We start from the raw sequence: 20770 nt of genomic DNA, 5'->3' as shown, positions 1-20770 counted from the left end.
ACATACTAAAACTGCATGTGCGCCTCTGCAAATGTGATGTGTGCTTTACTGTATGGTAGTACCAACACAGGGACATGATTGAACATGACAAAAAGGAAATAAGGTAGAATCAACTTGTGCTAGACTATGCATGTTAAGTATTAAAATATTCTGAACGAGCAATAAATGTATTTTAAAACAAACCCTCAATCACCTATGTAGCTAAAACTTTATCTCTAAATTCCACTCATTTTTCTTGTAGGGTTTTTGGCATCTTGACAGCTTTGTTATACAAACACAGCAGTTGATGTTTCTAAGCTGCTAGAAACCATCTAAAACTGTAGCAAATCTGGTATGACTTGTAAAGTGGAACTAAAGCCTGCGGCACTTACCTATCCACACTTCCTCCACCATCTTTATTTCTTCTTTTGCCCAGCGACCGTTTTCTTGATTTGCTGTGCTGGGGTTATGCAAGCAGGCGTATGGGAGTTCATCCATCCCCAGCACGAGCCTGGGAAGGTAGGAAAAGCAGGTTTTCCCAGCAACCAAAACTGATGTTGTGCATACACAGCTCTGCTTTTTCACATATTCCTGGTGCAATCAGGCAGGTAAGACAGACTTGTATGGCAGAAGGGGCATCACCTGTATTTGCAGTTTAAGAAATCTACTTTGTACATTCCAGACAAAAGTTAACAAAAGGGTTTTAATGTAAACTTAAGGATCTTTATGGCTATGTTCAGACTGGCAGTGAAGTTGTGGTGCAGTTGACACTTTCTTGTAGACTCTATACACAGCAGCCCAATAGAGAATGAATAGGGAATGAATGAGGACAGAATTGAATGGTTCTGCAGACGCTGGCCCTTAAGAGAATGTCAGCTACCAGGGGATCAAGGGATCCTGCTGCAGGTTCTGAACCTTCCCTTAGTGTTCTATTATAATATCTTTTCTTACTTAGTATAGATTATAATTGCTTTCTAGTTAATCTAACCACAATCGGTACAGTAGTGTGCAGCAAAGTTGCAGAATGCACAAAAGATATAGTTATATTGTAGTCATGTGGTCCCCTTCTGGTACAAAATTGGGCTGCAGACTGCAGTATTATCTGTAAAAACACTTGGAGGCATTACAGATATGTTCGGTCTTCTGCTAATGAGGCAGCAGATGTTTTTTCCTATTAGCCAAACAGCACTTTCAGTTCCACACAACTGAATGCCATCCGCATATTAAACTTACTGTTCCATTCTTTCAGGCGTATGATGTTGTGTTATAATCCATAGTGTTGTGATCTAATAGATCTTTGCAACATGACCTGAGTAGGGATCCCTGTTGTGCTGTGTCAGTGTCGGCACTAATTCTGGTCAGCAGGAGTGCATTTAGGAAGTGTCCTTCATTAGAGCACTGTCATTCTGTCAATTACTTATTCTTTTATGCTAGGCAGGCTTGTAGGGAATGAGCACTGAAATCTGTTTTTTAATTCCACACACCTAATGCAGCAAGATAGGAACAATGAAGAGAAATGAAGAAATCAATAGGGATCATTATCCTGTGTTTTAACACATGGCAGTAATTATGTGGCTTTGTTAATCTGTTCTCAGGGCTATCACCTCCCAAGGAGAGAGATTCATCAGGTTTCTGACCTTGAATAACAAATATTCTCTAAAATGTATGTAGAGGCAAAAATTTTTTTTATAAGTTTGGATAGAACTGAGAAAGGTTAGACTGGGTTTGTCCAACCTTTTCATCTGGTGCAAGATTCTTTATTTTTCAACACCCTGAAGGCCAAAATACCAAACACATATGGTAATAAATTTAACATAAAATACAGTTTTGTAGAATCCATATACATGTTTAAGTAAAATCAAATCTGTACCAAACTTAGAGCTGTAATGTAGAATGTGGAATAAAGATGAGATCAGATTTTTAAAAATGGAGAACAAATAATATATCACCCCTTTTTAATATTATGAAACAGAGAATCAGATATTCCCTTGTAGGAATCTTCTAGGTCAGTGTGATTCAATGGCAGTAAATGATTCCCAAGAGGAATTATTTGAGGAAATGTCAGATTCGCTGTTTTATAAAAAAAAGGCTTATGCAGTGTTCTCCCCAGCCCCTTTTAGCTGGCGCACCACTGGCACTTTTGAGTAACCACCCGGCTGTTTTTGGGTAGTTGCCGATCAGGGGGGTCACAATACAGAGGCCACCACCACGCCACCAGTACAGCTTCTTCCCACCCAGCTTAAAAACAACTCTGGGTTGAACGCTGCTTATGTGTGCAGCTTTACATTTACTGTATATGACTGTGTAGAAAAATATCAACTAGAACACGTGAAACGAAATAAAAAAAATGCAAAAATTATTTTTTAACTGGGAATCCCATCTGAAAAGTCAACCTAGTGTCTGATTTTTGTACTACAATATTGCATATTGTATAATGGCTTTTACCAACAGTCCTGCCTCGTGTCTGGAGATTTAAGGCTCCAGACCGGAAAACTATCCCTCAAATTAACACATTTGCACGTGTTGCCCTAATGTTTGCATTTTGGTTGTTTCTCCGGAGAAGGGAAAGCAACTATATAGCCAGAGGTGATATGTCACTTTCGGAAACCATGCTGCACCAACTTTACTGCAACTATGTGCCTAAAATGATTCCCAACTATTTATTTGATTGGGAATAGTTGGGAGTGAGGTTGAGCCAGCAATACAACTCTGCTGAGAATCACAAGTGTAAAATGGGACTTAGACTTTCTTTACCACCGTGTTTTTATCTTTCTGTAAATAATATTATTATGACCATACTAACAGAATTGTGTAGTATATGGATTCTGACCAACCAGGTCAAGGGGTTACATTGGATTTGTTGGTTGCGCATCCATCCATGAATACTGTAAGGCAATTGATGTACAGGTGTAAGATTCTTGCCTGAGATGAGCATGACTGTTTATATTGAGCGAGATTTCTCCAAGAGGGGAGTTCTTTCAGTTTGGAGATATTTCTTCTTTTCCAGTGCCATTTTTTTGTTCAATATACCCAGCGACAAGGAGTGACGGATAAACGATTGAGTGCTGTACACACAGTACCTTTGTGTTCTATGGACAGGGGAGGGGGAAAAAGGAGTAAAATAGCACCTTGCTGTGCTCTCCTCCCTTGACTTGTATAGCAGTTGTTCCCCATCGGTCGTTGATGGGTATGTCCTGATAGATTAGTGAATGACATGAGGCAACCGCTGTACACATGTCAGATTCTTGCCCAAGACAAGCACAAACATTCGTATTGGGTGAGAATCAACCGATGTGTGTACATGACTGTAGGGCAGGATGTGTTATGTACAGGATCACCATGTAAAAATATAAAAGAAAAAAACATGAAAAGAAAAAAAAACTAATGCATCAACATCAGAGAACTGGTAAGTTGCAATATATTATATTTTTGGAGTTAGAGTTAGGTTTTTCAGTTTACATTATTTGTATTTAGACCTGGAGAACAAACTAATTCAGACTTTTTAAATGTGTTTTTTTCTTTCTCAAACAGGAGCAGCTCTCATATTTTATATAACACAAAATACATCAGAACAGAATCAGACAGATTTATTAAAATGTTGTTATGGCAACATGAGACATCTTTTTTTATAGTCATACACTAACTGACTTCCATCGTTTTATGGGCTCGATTGAGGAGAATGAATAATCCATACACTTAATATTGAATATAACAGAGCTATATGTATCTGATCCACAAGGGGGAGCAAGCAACCTTTTTCGCTATCACTCTGCCTCCCTTCTTAACAGCTGCTGAAATAACTTATCAGCTACATAGGGCACGGGTTGCCAAACTCCGGCCTTTAGGCCAGATAAGGCCTAGCCAGTAGTCCGTTCCGGCCTAACCCTCCCTGGTCGATCTGGCCTAATGCCAGCCGGCAGGGGTCGGCAACCTGTGGCTCCTGAGCCCCATGCGGCTCTTGAGCCTCCTTGTTATGCCTCCCTTCCCTATTTATCGCGACCGACATTAACACACTTGCCGCTGGGGTAAGGGGACATTCCCTCTCCTCCGTATGGCTTGCGGAGGAGAGAGATTTCCTTTCAGGGGAATTCCCTCTTCTCCGTATGCATTGCGGAGCAGGAGGATTTCCCTTCAGGGGGGTTCCTGGTGGGGGGAGGAGCCATCAACGGGGGACTCCAGAGAGAGTCCGGCCTAGTGTGCCTTCTTGACCTCCTAAAATGTCCTACTAGCCAAAAAAGTTTGCTGACCCCTGACATAGGGAGTGTATTGTTTTCAATGTGTCAGCTGATTTGAACCAAATTATACATCATCATGTTATCATGTATCTTTCTGTATTATACATCAATATATATATATATATATATATATATATATATATATATATACATACATACATTGAAAAAAATGAAAGAACATCTGAAAAGGGATTCGTCCTCTTTAAGCAGTAAAATCTGCTAAATATGTTTAAAAGTCTGGTCATATCACCAGCATGATTAGGGTTTATTTCTTTGATTCATTCAGTTAAGGAATTTTACACCTTATAAGCATAGTTACTGATGCTTTTGGTCAAGAAGGGTATTAAAAGTTTAATGCCATGATGTAAAAACAAAACTTGAAAGCCCTTGAGCTTCCACTGCTTCCTAATTGATTTAACATTCTGTCTCTGAGCACCATTATGCACTGGCAAAAGCTGAAAAATATTGACTTGGCAGGTAAAGGAAATAGCATGTGATCAGTATTTTGAAATAGGTTTTCTCCTTTACAGAAAAAGTGACAAGACAGGCAGGATGTAATTGGATCTGGAGATTTAAGAAGATAACATTACTGGAGCTCTATTTTTTTTTCTTGTAAAGAATAGAAGGAATGCGTGCTGGCAGTTGTTTAAGGTCCTGAATAATGAATTTAACAGATGGAAAGTTTAGAGTGAAAGAAAACTTTTTTATGAAAAGTGCATCTATTGAGTGTAACTTTAAACTGTTTATTTTTTGTATGAACCATCCAGGTTTTTAAATCCATGTCCTACTGTCCCTCTTTCTTGTACAGTTACCCCACTTTTAGGTTTGGTAAATAACTTTTTCATTTAATAATATTTGTTTCTTTAAGGAGACCCTGTTACCAGAATATTCTTCCCATGGGATCAAAATTTTGCTTGTAACTTACCTGACTCCCTGGATCAGGGGTTGGCAAACTTTTTTGACTACTAGGCAATTTCAGGAGGTCAAGAAGGTACACTAGGCCAGAAGAAACAAGGTGTCCAAGGAAAGGTTTTTTCCAACTGTGACTGCAAGGGAGCAGCCTCAGTCTTCCTCTCATCCGCGGTGTAGTCTCTGTACTTGTGCGAGTGCTTGGCATCGAAATGCCCCTTGACATTCGACTGCTTGAAAGTGCTGTTGGTGCCGTTACACACAAAACACAGGGCTTTGTTGCTGCGTTGAACTAAGAATAATTCGTCAGTCCATGCGAGGTTGAAGACACGACATTCGAGGTCAACTTTCTGGAGACTGGTAGCTGCGGGTTGCTTCTGCTCAATAGGCATAGTAATTGGGGTTACTGTGCGGGAACTTGATGATATTGATGATATCGCAGGAATTCGCGATAACGCGACAATTCAATTAGGCCGGATCCAAAAATAAATAACTAGAGGGGCGTTAGGCCTGACTGGAATACTGGCTAGGCTGTATCTGGCCTAAAGGCCGGAGTTTGCCTACCTCTGCCCTAGACACTCTTGTAGACCTCCAAATGCATTGGGACTAATACTAGGTGCCACCATCTTGGATGCAATGTCCGCAGCCTAAGTAGACTCTTTCAAGTGAAACCACAAAGCAGGCATTCTCAACCAGGATTACTCCAGAGGTTGCTTGGCTTGTTGACCTGTGGATGGTCCTTGCAATTGCTGGTGTCTGCATTGTTGTTGAGCCAACACATTTCATAGCTTGTAGCATGACACCAGATAATATTTTATCTGTCTATAGGATGCCATTTAGACTATTTCTGTAGAGGGAACATTCTTCCAGCTAATCACTAATGTAAAGGGCATTTCTCCCACTTACACCCAATTAATTGTTTTTATGCAGGAGTTTCCTGTGTCATAGGAATAATTTAAAGGGTTTCTCTGGAGTAAAAGGTTGAGAATTGCTGCTCTTTAGTTTTCCCTTCTGCTCCTTCCCTGGTACCTGGAGACTAATTAGTCACTATTAGAGGAGGAGAAGGTTATAATGTGCAAGGAGGGGAGGTGTTAAGCTAGGGAATTGAGCGGTTAGTTTTCAAGTTCAGAGGCACATTGCACATTGCACATTTTATTCAGATAAGTGTATAAAAGGTTATCATGGAAAGGAAAAACACTGCAATTAATTAGTTATAGTAATTGAATCTTGATTCTTTTTACCAGTAGTTTTAAATTGGTGCCAAGACCTCTCTAAATCTAAACTCCCTGCTGATAATAAAGGATCACTATTTTATTACAGAAAATGAAAAACATGCTTAAACATTTTATCTGATATAAGCATTCTACTCCACTAAACTTTCTTTTAATGAAGGTATCTATTATTAAAGGCATGGTGATCATGTCAGTAAATCTCCTTTTGTGCAACAGAGTGATTGCACTCATTAACTTGTAGTAAGCATGGTACCCTACTCCATGCTCTAGCTGCAATGCATACATATATGCCCTCATCACACATTTTGGGGAGTAGCGTTATTATTACTGCCAAATATACTCCCCCCTACTTGGGCATTCAAAAAAGACAAGTCGCTCTGGGATTGGTCGAGAGGGGCATCAGTAAATGAGAGCCGGACCCTTACTGTTAGAGTGCCAAAAGTACAGCTGAGAATTTAGCTTCCTCTAAACAGGATATTTCTTCTAAAGTAGAAACAAAGTATATTGCTGGGAATATTGGAATATTTAGTTCTAGCCAGAGTTGTTCTTTGAAGAAACAATGATGAAAATACAAGTGGAAATAAAATAATCTATTAAAGCATTAAAGAGTTACCCATAGATAAATAGTATAAGCCCTTTGTCCCTAGTCTAAGGTACAAACAAGCAAACTGACCTGGTCTAAAATAAAGCCCCAGTGGAAAAAATAGAATGAATTTTTAAATTAGGATGTTATTTAGATAGTAAAAGGCAGAGGTGCAATGAGTTTTATGGTAATAAAACACATTTCAATTCCCTAGGTATGTTTGTGCATTCATTTCTACCAATTTACCATGTTTAGGGTTCCTTGGTTCTACCTAGGAATCATTCAGTTTAAACCCCGAAAAATGGTGTCCTTCATTCTTCCATCCTTAAATTATTATGAGAATTTCCATTCTCCTGTGAATAAATATGTTTCAAGAATACACAGCATGTCTATATAATGAGCTGAATTCTGCTGACACCAGACTACTCATATATATCACACAATTTATTTATGTGACACCAGGCTCCTCCTTTATATCACACTGGGCTTAATATTTTATACTACACCAGGCATCTCATATATATCTACCCAGGTTCCTAGTATACATATCACCAGGCTATATATATATATATATATATATATATTTATATATATATATATATATATTTATATACACACACATATCTTCTATTATGTAAAACAAGGCTTCTCCCCTTTATGTCACAATGACACACCAGACCACTCCTGTATATGACTCCGGGCTCCTTCCTTAATGCTCCCCCTGCATCTCTTTCTTAGTCTTTCTTTCCACGTTAAACCTTTTATCCTAATTGGTAACACAGTGCATTCATACAAAGCTCCACATACATACATTCTTTCCTACCTGTCTACCTAGTTCAAGTTGCTTTTCTTCTTCATACATTTATACATAGAAACGAATAAACCTTTATTTTTGCAGAGAACACCTTTCATTAGAACTTGCAAATTAATATATATAGTGTGTTGTTACAATCCCAAACAAGAAAATCTTGTCCTTAAGAAAATAAACAGAATCAAGGGAATGCTGCATGTGCAGGATTACGGCCTGGTAAAGAGAATTACATTCGTTGCTCATGGGAATTTATAATCTAATTAAACTAATCTTGCTTACAATGTAAAAGAACAATCCTGGTCACAAGAGTTTACCAACCTTCCAAAATACCAATGAAGGACATGTTAAGCTTCTCTCAATAATGACACTAGTAATCAGAATTGTTTTCTAATTTTGAGTGGAGAGGGCAGGTAAAGGGCAGGTGAACATTGACGTTTAGAGAGCAGCCAAGGCTCTTTTCACCCAAAATAGGAGGTTAGTGGAAAGTATCACAGCTGGAGGTTTTATTCTTTAGATTTTGGCTAAACAGGTTTATGTGTACATACGTTTGTATTATACGTTTGTTGTTTGTTATTAAAGGGTTCAATGAACTGCATTCAGCTGCCCTCAAAAAGTCCATATACCCTTTCCCTATACTGGTGCATCATATACTGCTAAGTTTTCTGATACTCCTTCTAGAGTAGATTAATATATTCCTGTCAAGAATCCTGTAAGGCCAACCTTTTCGGACCTATGGGCAACTCATTTTACAGACTCTGGACCGCACATGCGTGGTGAGCCGCGTGTCTTTCAAAGGGGAAGAAACTTCTTCCAGAGTGACGTCACAATGACAGAACCCACCAAATCTCCAATCGCAGGTCCAAAAACACAACCCACCCACCACCCTGAGCCTGTGATACATACAGAAACCATGGTCCCCGGCTCTGGCTGGTGCACCCCCCTCTAGTGGGGTCCATTGACCACAGGTTGGGGACCGCTGGTCTTCGTGCCTTAAGGAACTTATGATATATTGGGGTTTTATATAACTCTGTTAATAAACACTACCCCCTTGGGGCATTGTTGGATCCCAACAAGTTATTCCTTCCATTTAAAGTAACTTGTAATGCCCATGGTTTGTAATAGGTTGCCTCTGGTTTTGGAATAAGTTATTCAACCAGCTTATATAAGTGTTAAGGTAATTTTTTTAACAAATAGTTTGGAAATTACAAATGTTGGAGTATTTAAAGAAATGTATATACCGGTACTTCCCTGCATGCATTGCTTTGCTGAAAGTGTTCTCAGCTACATTTCATATGACTGACAGTAACAATAAGGTTTGAGTGATTCTAGCAGCCATTATGTTCTGTACTTTCAGGTACTCCATTGGGATTATTCAATAGAATATTGCAGTGATAATGCAGTCTTAACAGAACTCCAATTCTTTGAGTTCTGACAATATGCAAGCACACAAATTTCAAATTTTCTCACATGTTTTGCAGCTAATGAAACTTATTTCGAATCAGGAGACTCCTCATTACCTTACCTCTTGCAGTGACATCTTAAAGTAGAGCTCCAGGCCAACTGCAAAATACAACGTTTAAATGACAAATATCTTCAGTTCTGTACAACCAATCTTATGATCTTATGAATTACACATTACAGAGCCAGGTATTGATTTCTGCTACAGCAAAGATGTGTAAAAAATTATTTGTCAGATAACATTATCAGTAATGTAGGGAATATTATTACAAAGTATTTATTTAAGACCAACATATAATGCAGTGCTCTACAAAGTCCATAGTCCTGTCACTAACTGTCCCTCAAAAGGGGCTCACAATCGAATGTCCCTACCATAATCATATGTCATGAACACTGTCTAAGGTCAATTTGGGGGTAAGCCAATAAACCTAATTTTTAAATGGAGGAAACCCATGCAAACACGGGGACAACCTGCAAACTCCATGCAGATAGTGTCCTGACCGAGATTCAAACCTGGGACCTAGCGCTGCAAAGCCAGTGTGATAACCTGTGAACCACCGTGATCTAACATTCAAGTTGGCTCTTTGAATAGCAATATGCAATTTCAAAGTCACATTTGTGTTTTGATATACAGTATATACCCTAAAAAATATGTTAGTATGCCAAAAAAAGAAGGAAAAGTAAATGAAGGAAATGAACCCGATTGGTTGGCCATTATGAACTACTGTAGGAGGATTAAGGCTTAAAAAAAAAACATTATTTTGTCCCTTGCACACAGCTGAACTCAGAATTGATCTGACTATGAGAGTTTCTATGGGAGTTATTACTTTATGTCCTAGTCTGGGGTCAATTGGAATGATAAGGACTTTGAATACAGATCAGGCATGGTTTAGGAGAGATGATTAATAAAGACTGAGACTAGGAAAAATAAGAGTTACTCTTCAGGGAGGAGAATTGCATGGTATTCTTGTTTTGTACCCTGCCACTACTGTGATTGGCAAGACTGGTTATATAGCATTATTCTCTCTAGGAAGTATTCTAGCAGTGTGGTAGCTGCGCTTATATTTTAATAATTACTTTTTTTCTGAATTTGAATAGTAACAAATACACTATACATTTTAGAATTAAAAAATGACGACTTATGAAATTGTTAAAGTAGCACAAAACTTCCTTATCCTAAATAATTTGGTTGCATTCCTTTCATTATGTACAATAGATTATGTACATATATAATCTATTGACCAACCTAAATGAGTTAAAATAGCGTATAGTACTTTTGAAATACAGAAAGCTGTGTTATGCTACTCTAAGGAATTATATAAAGAATAAAAAGGCAAAGAGAAGTGCTTCTAGTGTGTGGTGCCCCTCCTTGGTATGATTAAGGAACATCAGAACCTGAATTATAAGAGAAAGCCATATCTGCAGGGAGTAGAGAAGTCATGATCCCAGGTAAGAGAATAGATGTTAGGGTTTGGGGTGTCAGCAGGAGGCCTCATCAGTCTGTTTGTGGCATTTTTCAAGGTGTTTCTTCTTGCACTGGGATAATAGAGCTGCATAATTTCCATGCAGATATTTGTGCCTGCAAGCAAATGAATGTGCAGCTGGATAATGGATATAGGCCGAGTTTAGAAGTTAGGAGTAGGGTTGGGGCTTTACATGTTAAATTGTAATCTAACTCTGTTTATAGTTTTCAATAGAGTGAGAATGGATTTGCAACCCTATCAGTTTTGGATTGCTGTTTACCCAATTAAAAAAGTTTCCTTTTTTGGGGGCCACTTACTGGAAAAACAAAAATAGAGAATTTTCAGTCATCAATGGTGAGCTCTTTCATCTTCTTTTACAGTGCCATGGTTTTTGTATTATACCTGGCTACCCTGGCTTGTCATTCTCAGGAGTTTTATTTTTATAATACTGTTCCTCCAAGAGTTTAATTTTTTACAAGGTGAAAACATTGTAGAAAACCAGCACTTACTGCTCACATCTCACATCATTTTCAGACTGTCCTAATGAGCAGATCCCTTATCTTCTTTTACCGCTTGTTACATTTCCCTTTGATTTCACAGCTCTGCAAAATATATTACAGTGATGTAAATAATAAATATGGAGAACACACAGAGTTTAACATTCTTTGGATAACTTAAAAATAAAAAGGATTAAATAATTTAATCAGCTGCTTTTACTGTGAAAACTGTCAAGCTTATGTCAGCAATAAAAATTGTACTGCTAGTTATCTGGGAAAAGGAGCTATTGACTGACTTGGAAAAATATTTACCCTTCATCTCCCTGGCTTGTTTTATAGTTTCAATACCTGCAAAGTGAACAGGTTTAGTAGATACATTTCAAGGATAAGTTAAACTTTAGAGTTACATGTTGTAGGATTAAATAAGCTTACCTAGTTAATTATAGCAGACTATGCATATGCCCAGAGTATATAGAATGTTTTATTAGGTGCAGGTAGATATCATGTTTTAAGGTACATTCTAGGGGCTCTATTTATAAAGCAGAGAATCAAACATTCCCTCAAATATATCCTGGTGGAAAAACTTCTAGATCCATGGGTTTCGATGGCAGTAATTGATTCTCTTCATGGCAATGTTTGAGGGAATGTCAGATTCACTAGGAGCCTTGGGACTTGTATCTACATTATTAATAATATTTTAAATAGGACTTAATGGTTCCCTCAATCAAGTGACTGTATCCCTTTTGGAAACTAATCGGTCTGTCCTCCCTTTATAACTACCAAATACATTCCACACCAAATATTTTATCCAACCTTTAGGCACAATTAATACATCTGATAGACTCAAAACAAAGAGTACCTATAAGTGACGGTTAAACTAAAGCAAAGAAATATCACATCCCCTTCCCTACTAGGCAGAGCTATTCTATGCAGCCGAGCTGTGTAAACCTCAGTGATCAGAAATGCAAACACTTTTGTGAGTAAAATATCTCTTGTATATGAACCCTGAATTTCAATCATCACAAAATGTAACCTCTCCTTGCCAAATTTTGCTGTAAAACTCCTAAGTGCCAGTCTATTACTAACCCTTCGGCTTCAATACTTTTTTGGTTAGCTACCCAAAAAATGTTTACTAGTAAAGGGTTTCTTCACATAAGCAAGCCCAGGTGATTTGTCTTATTAGAATGCCAGATCCCTGACCAGTGTATAACAAAAGAAACAAGAAAAAGGAGGAGTCATCTTGAATTTACTATGGTATAGTAAGTGACATGTAACTACTAAAATAATTTTTTCATTAGAAATGTTGTATAAAGTATGGATTTTTTTATGTGTCATGTATTTACTCATGTATTTTTTAGAAGCTGTTGATCTCTTGATAGTTACCTTTGCTCTTGAAGAAGGAGTTGGGACTGTGAAACGTGTTGGGTTCGAACATTCATGCATTAATCAATATAGACACATGCATCTACCTGAAAGCTTTTCATGCAATATCAAAGATGTAATGTGTTGAACCAGTTCTTACTTTTTTATATTTTAAATTTAATAAACAAAGTAATGATTTTAGAAAACTGAATTTGAATGCATTTAAATCTCATGTTTATTTCTCTCCCTGTTAGTTTTTATAATTATTTATTATCATTACAGAAATGTAATAGAGCTACATATCTACATTTTTTGGTCAATAGGTCAAGGTATTGAAGATGGTGATAAGCAGGCAACTAGAATATTATGAGGCATAGAAACCAATGGCAGCTGATTCTCTCATGGTTTCAGTTAAAGTCAGATTTCTTGTTCAGTATTTGGTTGTAGTAATTTTCAGTTATTGATTGGTGTATTCAACTAGGAACAATTCCCACAAGAAAATCAGTTCACTTCCCAGCACAGTTCACTAACAGATTGATTTGTTCTTCTGTTGTAGATGCAGAGGAATACCAACCCCCCATCTGGAAATCATACTGTGAGTATTGTCTGTATGGCGTTTATAATCTCTTTTATGTCTAGACATTGTGTACATCAAAGCACAGAGGTTAAATCTGGAGCAATATTTAAACCTAATCAATAAATACAATTTACAAAGGTATATCCTGTTACAGGAAGGCAGTTCTTAGATTAAATTCCATATCACACTTAGTAAATAGCATCACCATGTATTTGCTCTTTATAATAACAGTTTACAGTACAGCTATGTTTTGGAATGTGAAATAAAATAATGTACTTTACAAAAACCGATGTCTTTTGATGGGCTTTATGTGGTGACTGTTATGAAATCAGCAGCGTGCATAAAAATGCCCACATTTTGAAACAGAACAGTTTCCCAACAGTGTTCAATAGGAAAAAAAATAAAAATATGCAGACATTTTAAATTAAAGCTCTGACCTCCCCATTCAAGCTTCAAGGACATCACATGGGGGGACCAATGGCAGGCTGTTGAGATTGGAGTTTGCAGGATCCAGCTTGTAATTTAGAGCTACATTTCATGTTTTTGGGTTCCCAGGATGTCCCGAGAGACATTTACATCCTTCCAGGACACTCCAGACCTGATGCCCAAATTATTGCAAAATTACTTTTTGCATTTAAATAATGAAGATTTCTTATTGAACAAAAAAGAATTACAGGTAAAATGCAGTAATCAATTGAAAAATGGTGCATTTGAATTAAATTGGTTACGTTTAACAAGAACGCTTATTTGCATGAGGTTTGAGGTCTTTTAATTTTACATAGTTTGCAGCTATACCTTATTTCAGGGACAGTCCAGGCTTTATATAGGTAATGTAGAAAGTTAATCTCTTTTACAATACCATCATATGTGTTTCAGTCTATCAGAAACCCCCTCCCTTCCCTCTTGTTCACCAGTATTATTAGCTGTTGATCCTGCTACAAAATCAATTGATTCTCCACTTGCTGTAACAGGGTAGCAAAGCCAGCTTTTGCCAACAAGTGTTGGTCCCAAGTGGATGGCGGATTTAGATAGACGGGTAATTTTAGATTAAAGAAAGCAACACCATATTTTACTTACATACTTATAGCAGCTACAGCAGAATTTTTTTCTTTTGCAGTCAAGGTTGAAACTATACAACAAAAGATGATTATCAAAAGTTCTCTGATATTAATATTATTATTATTTTTATTATTAACCTTTATTTGTAAAGCGCCATTTTATTTTGCAGCGCTGTACAATAAAAAGGAGCTGCAGTTTACAAACCTGCATATATGACGGGTACAAATAATGACATAGGGATCCCTACCTAATACAGATTATAGTCTATTAGAGATTATAATCTAAGAAATGGGACAGTTTAATTTGCATATAAATACAAAAATATAAATAAAGGTCTGTGAAATTAACGAAGGAAATAATATATTGATAATCACATATAGTTAATAGGATACAATATTTTTCATAATAAGGTTCCTTTTAAAGTGTTAAGCATATTTTATAATCCCATTTATTGGGTACTCTGTAATAGAAGTGTATCTCCTAATTGAAAGTCAGTAATATCTGAACGCTGCTTCAGCATCAAGTCCCTTGATAGATTTTGGCAGCGCCTTATCATCTAGATTGTCAATATTTCTAGTGTTCTAGTACAGCCTTTCACTTCTGTCAAAGACTGTTAAAATACTTCACATCAGTGAGTCATTCTTTGTTTCACTGGCCATAGACAGGTCAGTGAGCAATAATAAGAACTGATTCAAGTCTGTGGCATTGCTGATAAAAATATACAACATGCAGGACAATAGGAATTAAAGTGATCTAAAGCCACAAGAAACAGACTTTTATCCTAGAAATGGGCTATTAGCCAGTAATCTCTGTATAGACAATGCATGTTTTCCTAAATATGAGAAAAAATTGTAGAAATTCAAACCTTTGTGTGCCAGTAGTCAATGGTATCCTGGTTCTAAAAAAATGATTGTAAACTCAGCTTTCCCTAAATATTAAACTGTAAGTAAAAATAAAGTAGTCATAAAAAATACTTAATGCAAACTTGCATTAAAAAAAAATTCAGTTATCTGTACTTGTTGAAAGCCCTTGATGAATGTACATACCGCACCCAGCGATTCCCACACTCATTGCTTCCATCTTCTTTCTAGGGCTTGGCATTATGTCTATACTGCCGCCTTATTTCTTCTTTCTTTGTTGCCCAATATCCATTATTGCACTGCGCAGGTGCAAGTTTGGGCAATGTATCTTCCTCCAAATGTAAAAAAACAAGACTTGTTTATGCACGTCTAGAGATGCAATGCTAAATCTGGAACATGTACAGAAGGAGCAGCCTCTGGGATATGTGATGTATGTATCCCAGAAGGTTTTTGGTTTCCCCATCCTTCTTTACCACCACGGTGGTAAAGACTGAAGGAGAAGTCCTGAAAAAAGCTTTTAAAAAATCACACTTACCTTTCTGGGTGAAATGCCCCTGACCCCTCCACAAAATTGGTCCCACTCGGTCACAGCTTCTTTCTTCTTTCCAGCACAAACAAGACAGTAGATTCGGACATTTTCTTTTGGCTTTTGCTCACATCACCCGATCTAACGCTGCACAGGCGCAATTGGCGATTGGGTGATGTGTCTTCCTGAAAATATTTACAATCCTGATGTCACTTCTCATGTATGAAATCCCCCTTATGATGTTTGTCAAATCTCAGGCATGTGCAGAAGGATCAGCTCACAGCCTCCTGTATTATGTGAAATAAGTATTCCAGGAAGTAGCAGGTTTTCCCTTCAGTCTTTACCGCTGCGGCGGTAAAGGGTGATCTCCAAAAAATGTTAAACATTTTTACAGTATATTAAAATATTAGCCATCCTTTTATATAATGTTGTAAATGTGGTGATAGGTCCACTTTAAGTTAGAAATTTTCTGGAATACACTGATCCATTGATATAATTGATATACTCTAATATTGTATAAAGAAGCCTTTATCAGATGTTCAGGAGGATCTATCTGTGTATGCAGAACCTCATTTCGCAATATTAAGAATATAATCATATTATAGCTCTATATTAGATGCAGAATCACAACTAGTTACAGCACAATATTATATAACTATCCAGACACGCTAAATACAATTTCCTTCCTCTACGTTACCATAGAAATAGAACAATGATGCATTTTGTCTTTATTTTTCTTTTGTCCCCAATTGTTTATAATGCAGCACTTTCCTCTTCAGCTGCATATTGCTGTTAGAAAACACTTATATCTCTGATTTGACTGGAAAGCATGCTGTCACAAAGAGCAACTTTGAATCAAGCTAGACACGTAATTGCCTTCATTATATCACGTTATCATTCACTTTGCAAACTGACTGTGTTTTAAATATGTTTAATACAAATAAAGAAGGAATGTTGTATTAACACTATTTTATTGGTAGAACTAGAACCTTTTATTCAATAGCACTAGGTACTGTAACAACTGTCCAAGTAAAGACACTTATTTACTGTGTTTTGATTGGCAGCTGGACAGACATGAGCTATGGCCAGGTATATGTGACAGTGAGGGGTTGCCGTACCTTTCCAATCCACAATTAGTATTAATAGGCCCAATCTAGGCCCCTAGTGCAGTCATCTATACAAATGTTAAGCCAGTCCCAGCTTGACTGCAAGTAGAGGATTGGATTAGATTGTACATTCACTTAGACTTGTATAATATAACAAAATAGTTTGGAATGGACAAAAGTCAGTTGACATTCCCTAAAGAAGAAAGAAATACTGACTGCTGCAGGGAGATGTCTGCTTACTATGCCTTCCCCATCCGGAGTCTCTAAAATATATAAATCTGTGGGTGATTCAAACCAAGCAGAACTAATACTTAGATTTAGCATTATAAGATTATATAAATCATAGATACCCCCTTATCTAGTATATAACATTGCCTAGAATGTATTAGTTTGATAGTAATTTGAAAGCTGAAAATGATATGGGCAGTGAATTATATACGTCTCTGTACGTGACTTTTAAACTAATGTGATTTTAATTTGTGGTGGAGAAGGATGTCTGTTCAGCATTTGTGCTTATGCATAAATAATGCTGATCATTAAACATTTCCAAATTACTATAGGAGGGAAGCAGTTTTATAACACAGCAGGCTGTGTAAGACAGTTGAAAGATTTATGGTAAACGATAAGTGTATTTTTCTGTAAACGTATACCTATGTACATATGGTGGTTCTTTTGCATGGTACAATATGCAGTATTTCCACACTGGTATTTCATATTAAGGAGGGTGCCTTGATAAGGTCTGGGGAAGGGTTTTTGCCATAGGTATTAGTAATAATATTCCAGAACAACTCAATCCCTTTACCATGACAGTGTCCCTCATATCCTTGTTCTTCTACATTCCAAACCCAGGACATTGAACCTGCAAAAACAGCTCATTGCAGGGGAATATAGAGCAAAAGTGGTTTACTGAATCTGCTCTACTGAACCCAAGGTCCTGCTTTTGTGTATATGTTTAGGAAAAAATAATTGTTTCCTGTAAGTAACATGATAGATTCAATCATAGTTATCTGGGAAAATGACAACCAGAATGTGTTATATCTATGGTAGGGAAATAGTGGTACCTGTGATTATCTATTATAGGCATCCTTATCTGAGTATGAAATTCCCATCTTTATGTATAGAGTAAAAAAAATCCATCTTCTGCATTATGTAGCAAAATTTTTATTTCAAAACGATTGGTTCCATTTAAATTCCGAATTAGGCATATTTATTTGTATAGAAATGTGTTTAATAATTTTTTATAGTTTATCATTTTGTTATTGTGTCAGTGTAGTAGAACTTCCAAGCAAAAAAGTGGAATGACAAAATAACACAGCTAGGATTTTTTTCAAAAAGACATCACTACAATGATAAACATTATTGGTATCATTGTTGCAATAATTTGTTCTTATTGTTCTAAAAATTGTTACATATGCTGCCTGACTTCCTTTCTCATCCATAGTGTATCAGTTACAGCAAGAAGCTCCTCGACCCAGAAGGATTGTATCCACACAAGAGGTTTGTGGGTTTTTTTCTTTGCAATTATTTTACCAGTATATGTCTGATATTATATATATATATATATATATATATTTATATATATATAAATAATATTTTTCACCTATTTCTAGTCTGTTTAATTTGGGGGGCTGATATGTACAGTGCATTAGAAAATATAAGTACACTGTGTAAAATATTAGAGAGCTCAGTCTCATCTACTGCATGTTGCTGACTGCACCTTGGATCCGGCTTGTAATTTAGAGCTACATTTCATGGTGAGGTACTCATGTAGATGGGCATTGCTTTTGGCATTTAAATCATAAAGATCAGCAAATTCCCATTGAATTTCCACAACAGACAGCCCAGAGGTTCTAGTGTGCTGGTTATGTGATATTTAATGTCAGCATTACATGCCTCACCTGCTTTGACTAGGAAACTACAGGTCTGTAAAGAATAATGAAAACAGAAAGAGCAGTCCAAACAAAGAGGATGGGTGATTTTAAATTTAAATGCCCTACTACCCAGAGAATGGAAGTTTAAAGTATACTGATATACATTGATCAGGTAAAACATTGACAGGGGAATAACATGTCATTAGAATAGTACCTGTGGAGGGGTAGGATTTATAAATCAGCAAGGGAAGAAGGAAAAATGGGCAGGAGTAAGGATCTGAGTGTCTTTGCAAGAACCACATTGTACTGGTTGGGGAACCATGTCAGAGCATCTCCAAAACAGTTTGTGCTACAGAGCAGCAGTCGCCAACCTTTCGGACCTCACAGACAACTAAATTCATAATTCAAAATCCCACGGACCATTAATATGAATTTTTTAAAAAAGATAAATACATTTGTAAAATAATGATCTTCCTAATGGTGCCTGACAAGTACTGTGGAGGCTCTGATTTATTAATCAGCTCACAGTTAAGTGAAGTATTACTGTTGTTACTATTATCATTAGCTGCACTATCTTTGGTATTGCTAAAGAAATGCAAAATATTTGTTTGCTTGTTCTCACTCATTATGGGTTTATTTCATCTGAAAGAAATAATCATTATCAAAATCAAACTATTTGATGCCAATAAATATAACAGTTGAAGAAAATACACAGTTAAGGTCATACTTACCTAAAAGAGCATCTGAGAAATAAACAAAAAAAACAACACAATCGGATGAGAATCTGTATTCGCGGAGCGGGGTGACTGTTAAAGCATACAGCTCGGCAACCGTTGCCTCATACAACTTAAGACTACAATAACGTCACACTGCGCCTCCCTTGTTTTTCCATCTCTAGTACAGTTTGTGTATTTTAGTGCAATATAAAGACAAAATTTGTCATTCAGAATTATTAATGAAACATAAAAATTACAAATAATGCCCAATTTTTTCTGTGGATGACCAAAATTTTCTTACAAACAACTGGTTGGCGACCACTGCTGTAGAGTGCTTCCAGTGTGCATTGGTTATATGCCAGGATTATTTCAAGGGAGGACATCTGATGAAACTCTGACAAATTGGGTTGGGGGGGGGGGGGCATTAATTCATGTTGGGCAGGGTATTTACGATTTAGTATTTTTATTTTGTAGTTTTAGGGTCTTCGTTGTTGATTAGTTGGGGAGTGGTATAAATGGGCAAATACAGCTTGCTTTTGACATCACTTTGAGACTCACTTTCTGAGATTATTTTGACTTTATTGATCTCTTTTTAACATACATGCATCTTTTTGCATGCCTGTAGACTTGCATAGGGTGAAAAACAGTTCAGATTGGAGCCAAATCCATTCAAACAGGTTCTTAAACAAGCCAAAAGCAAGCTTTCCCACAAGTAGTTTTTTGTGGTCTACAAATGATGTGATTTTCATTTTCTGCTTGTATGGTTTAGTAGGGCTAGTCTCTAAAATTCAGGAAACAAATATAGTTTAAAAATGGAAATCTATTTTTTATGGACTGTACAGGTGGTGTACCCATGCACTTATTTGTGGGAATCCTAGAATATCAGTGGAAATATACTAAACACTACTTTGTTCCACATATAAGTTCTCCCTAAAGACACTGATATGTTGCTTTAACAGATGTATTTACATTGATCAGAAACTGCATTGAGACATATTTTTAATTCATTCATCATCACACTTCCAGCTGCTGTATAATTCTGGGGGTTAATGAATCACCAAGACTTTGAAAACCAGTTGAGAACAGCTGCCAACCTTACTATAGCACTTTGATGATTTCCTGTTTTATATCCTAGGGAGCTGTATTTGCATTTCATAATTATAAAGTATCTTGAGGATTGCACATCAAAGATTCTGAATTGCAGAAAACTTTCGTTTACCGCACAAGTGCTGTAAGGTTGTCTACACCCAGCGCTGATGCAAGACAAAGTTGTCTTCAAAAATGTTGAATTTGTATTGCATACCACATCTAAATTTATAGAGGGTCCTGTAATTATATGTTACATACTTGTTATCATAACAGATTTTTCAGAAGTTCACAGAAAGGGCCAAACTCATTTTTTCATGTTAATGGAAATGCATGCTAGTGAATCGAAGTCTCTAGGTAGATGGTAAGCATGTTTAGAAATCTGAATGTGATATTCAATTCTATATTTGCATACAGGTGTTCTGTAAAAGAGAGCTCCA

General features: G+C 36.8%; 1 protein-coding gene across 2 annotated transcripts in view; it reads left to right on the top strand.

The window, feature by feature from the left end:
- Positions 1–20770, top strand: part of CHN2 (chimerin 2) — a 165784-nt gene that overhangs the window by 50892 nt on the left and 94122 nt on the right. For both annotated transcript variants that reach the window (XM_072412470.1, XM_072412471.1), the window contains 2 exons: positions 13086–13124; positions 18099–18154. In XM_072412470.1, the coding sequence (XP_072268571.1) occupies positions 13086–13124; positions 18099–18154 (95 nt within the window). Of the gene's footprint in view, positions 1–13085; positions 13125–18098; positions 18155–20770 lie in introns of those variants that run through there.

Source organism: Pyxicephalus adspersus, chromosome 5 (assembly GCF_032062135.1).
Source record: "Pyxicephalus adspersus chromosome 5, UCB_Pads_2.0, whole genome shotgun sequence".
Lineage (NCBI taxonomy): Eukaryota > Metazoa > Chordata > Amphibia > Anura > Pyxicephalidae > Pyxicephalus > Pyxicephalus adspersus.
Note: the sequence above shows the minus strand (reverse complement) of the source record. Positions and strands in the feature narration are given on the sequence as shown.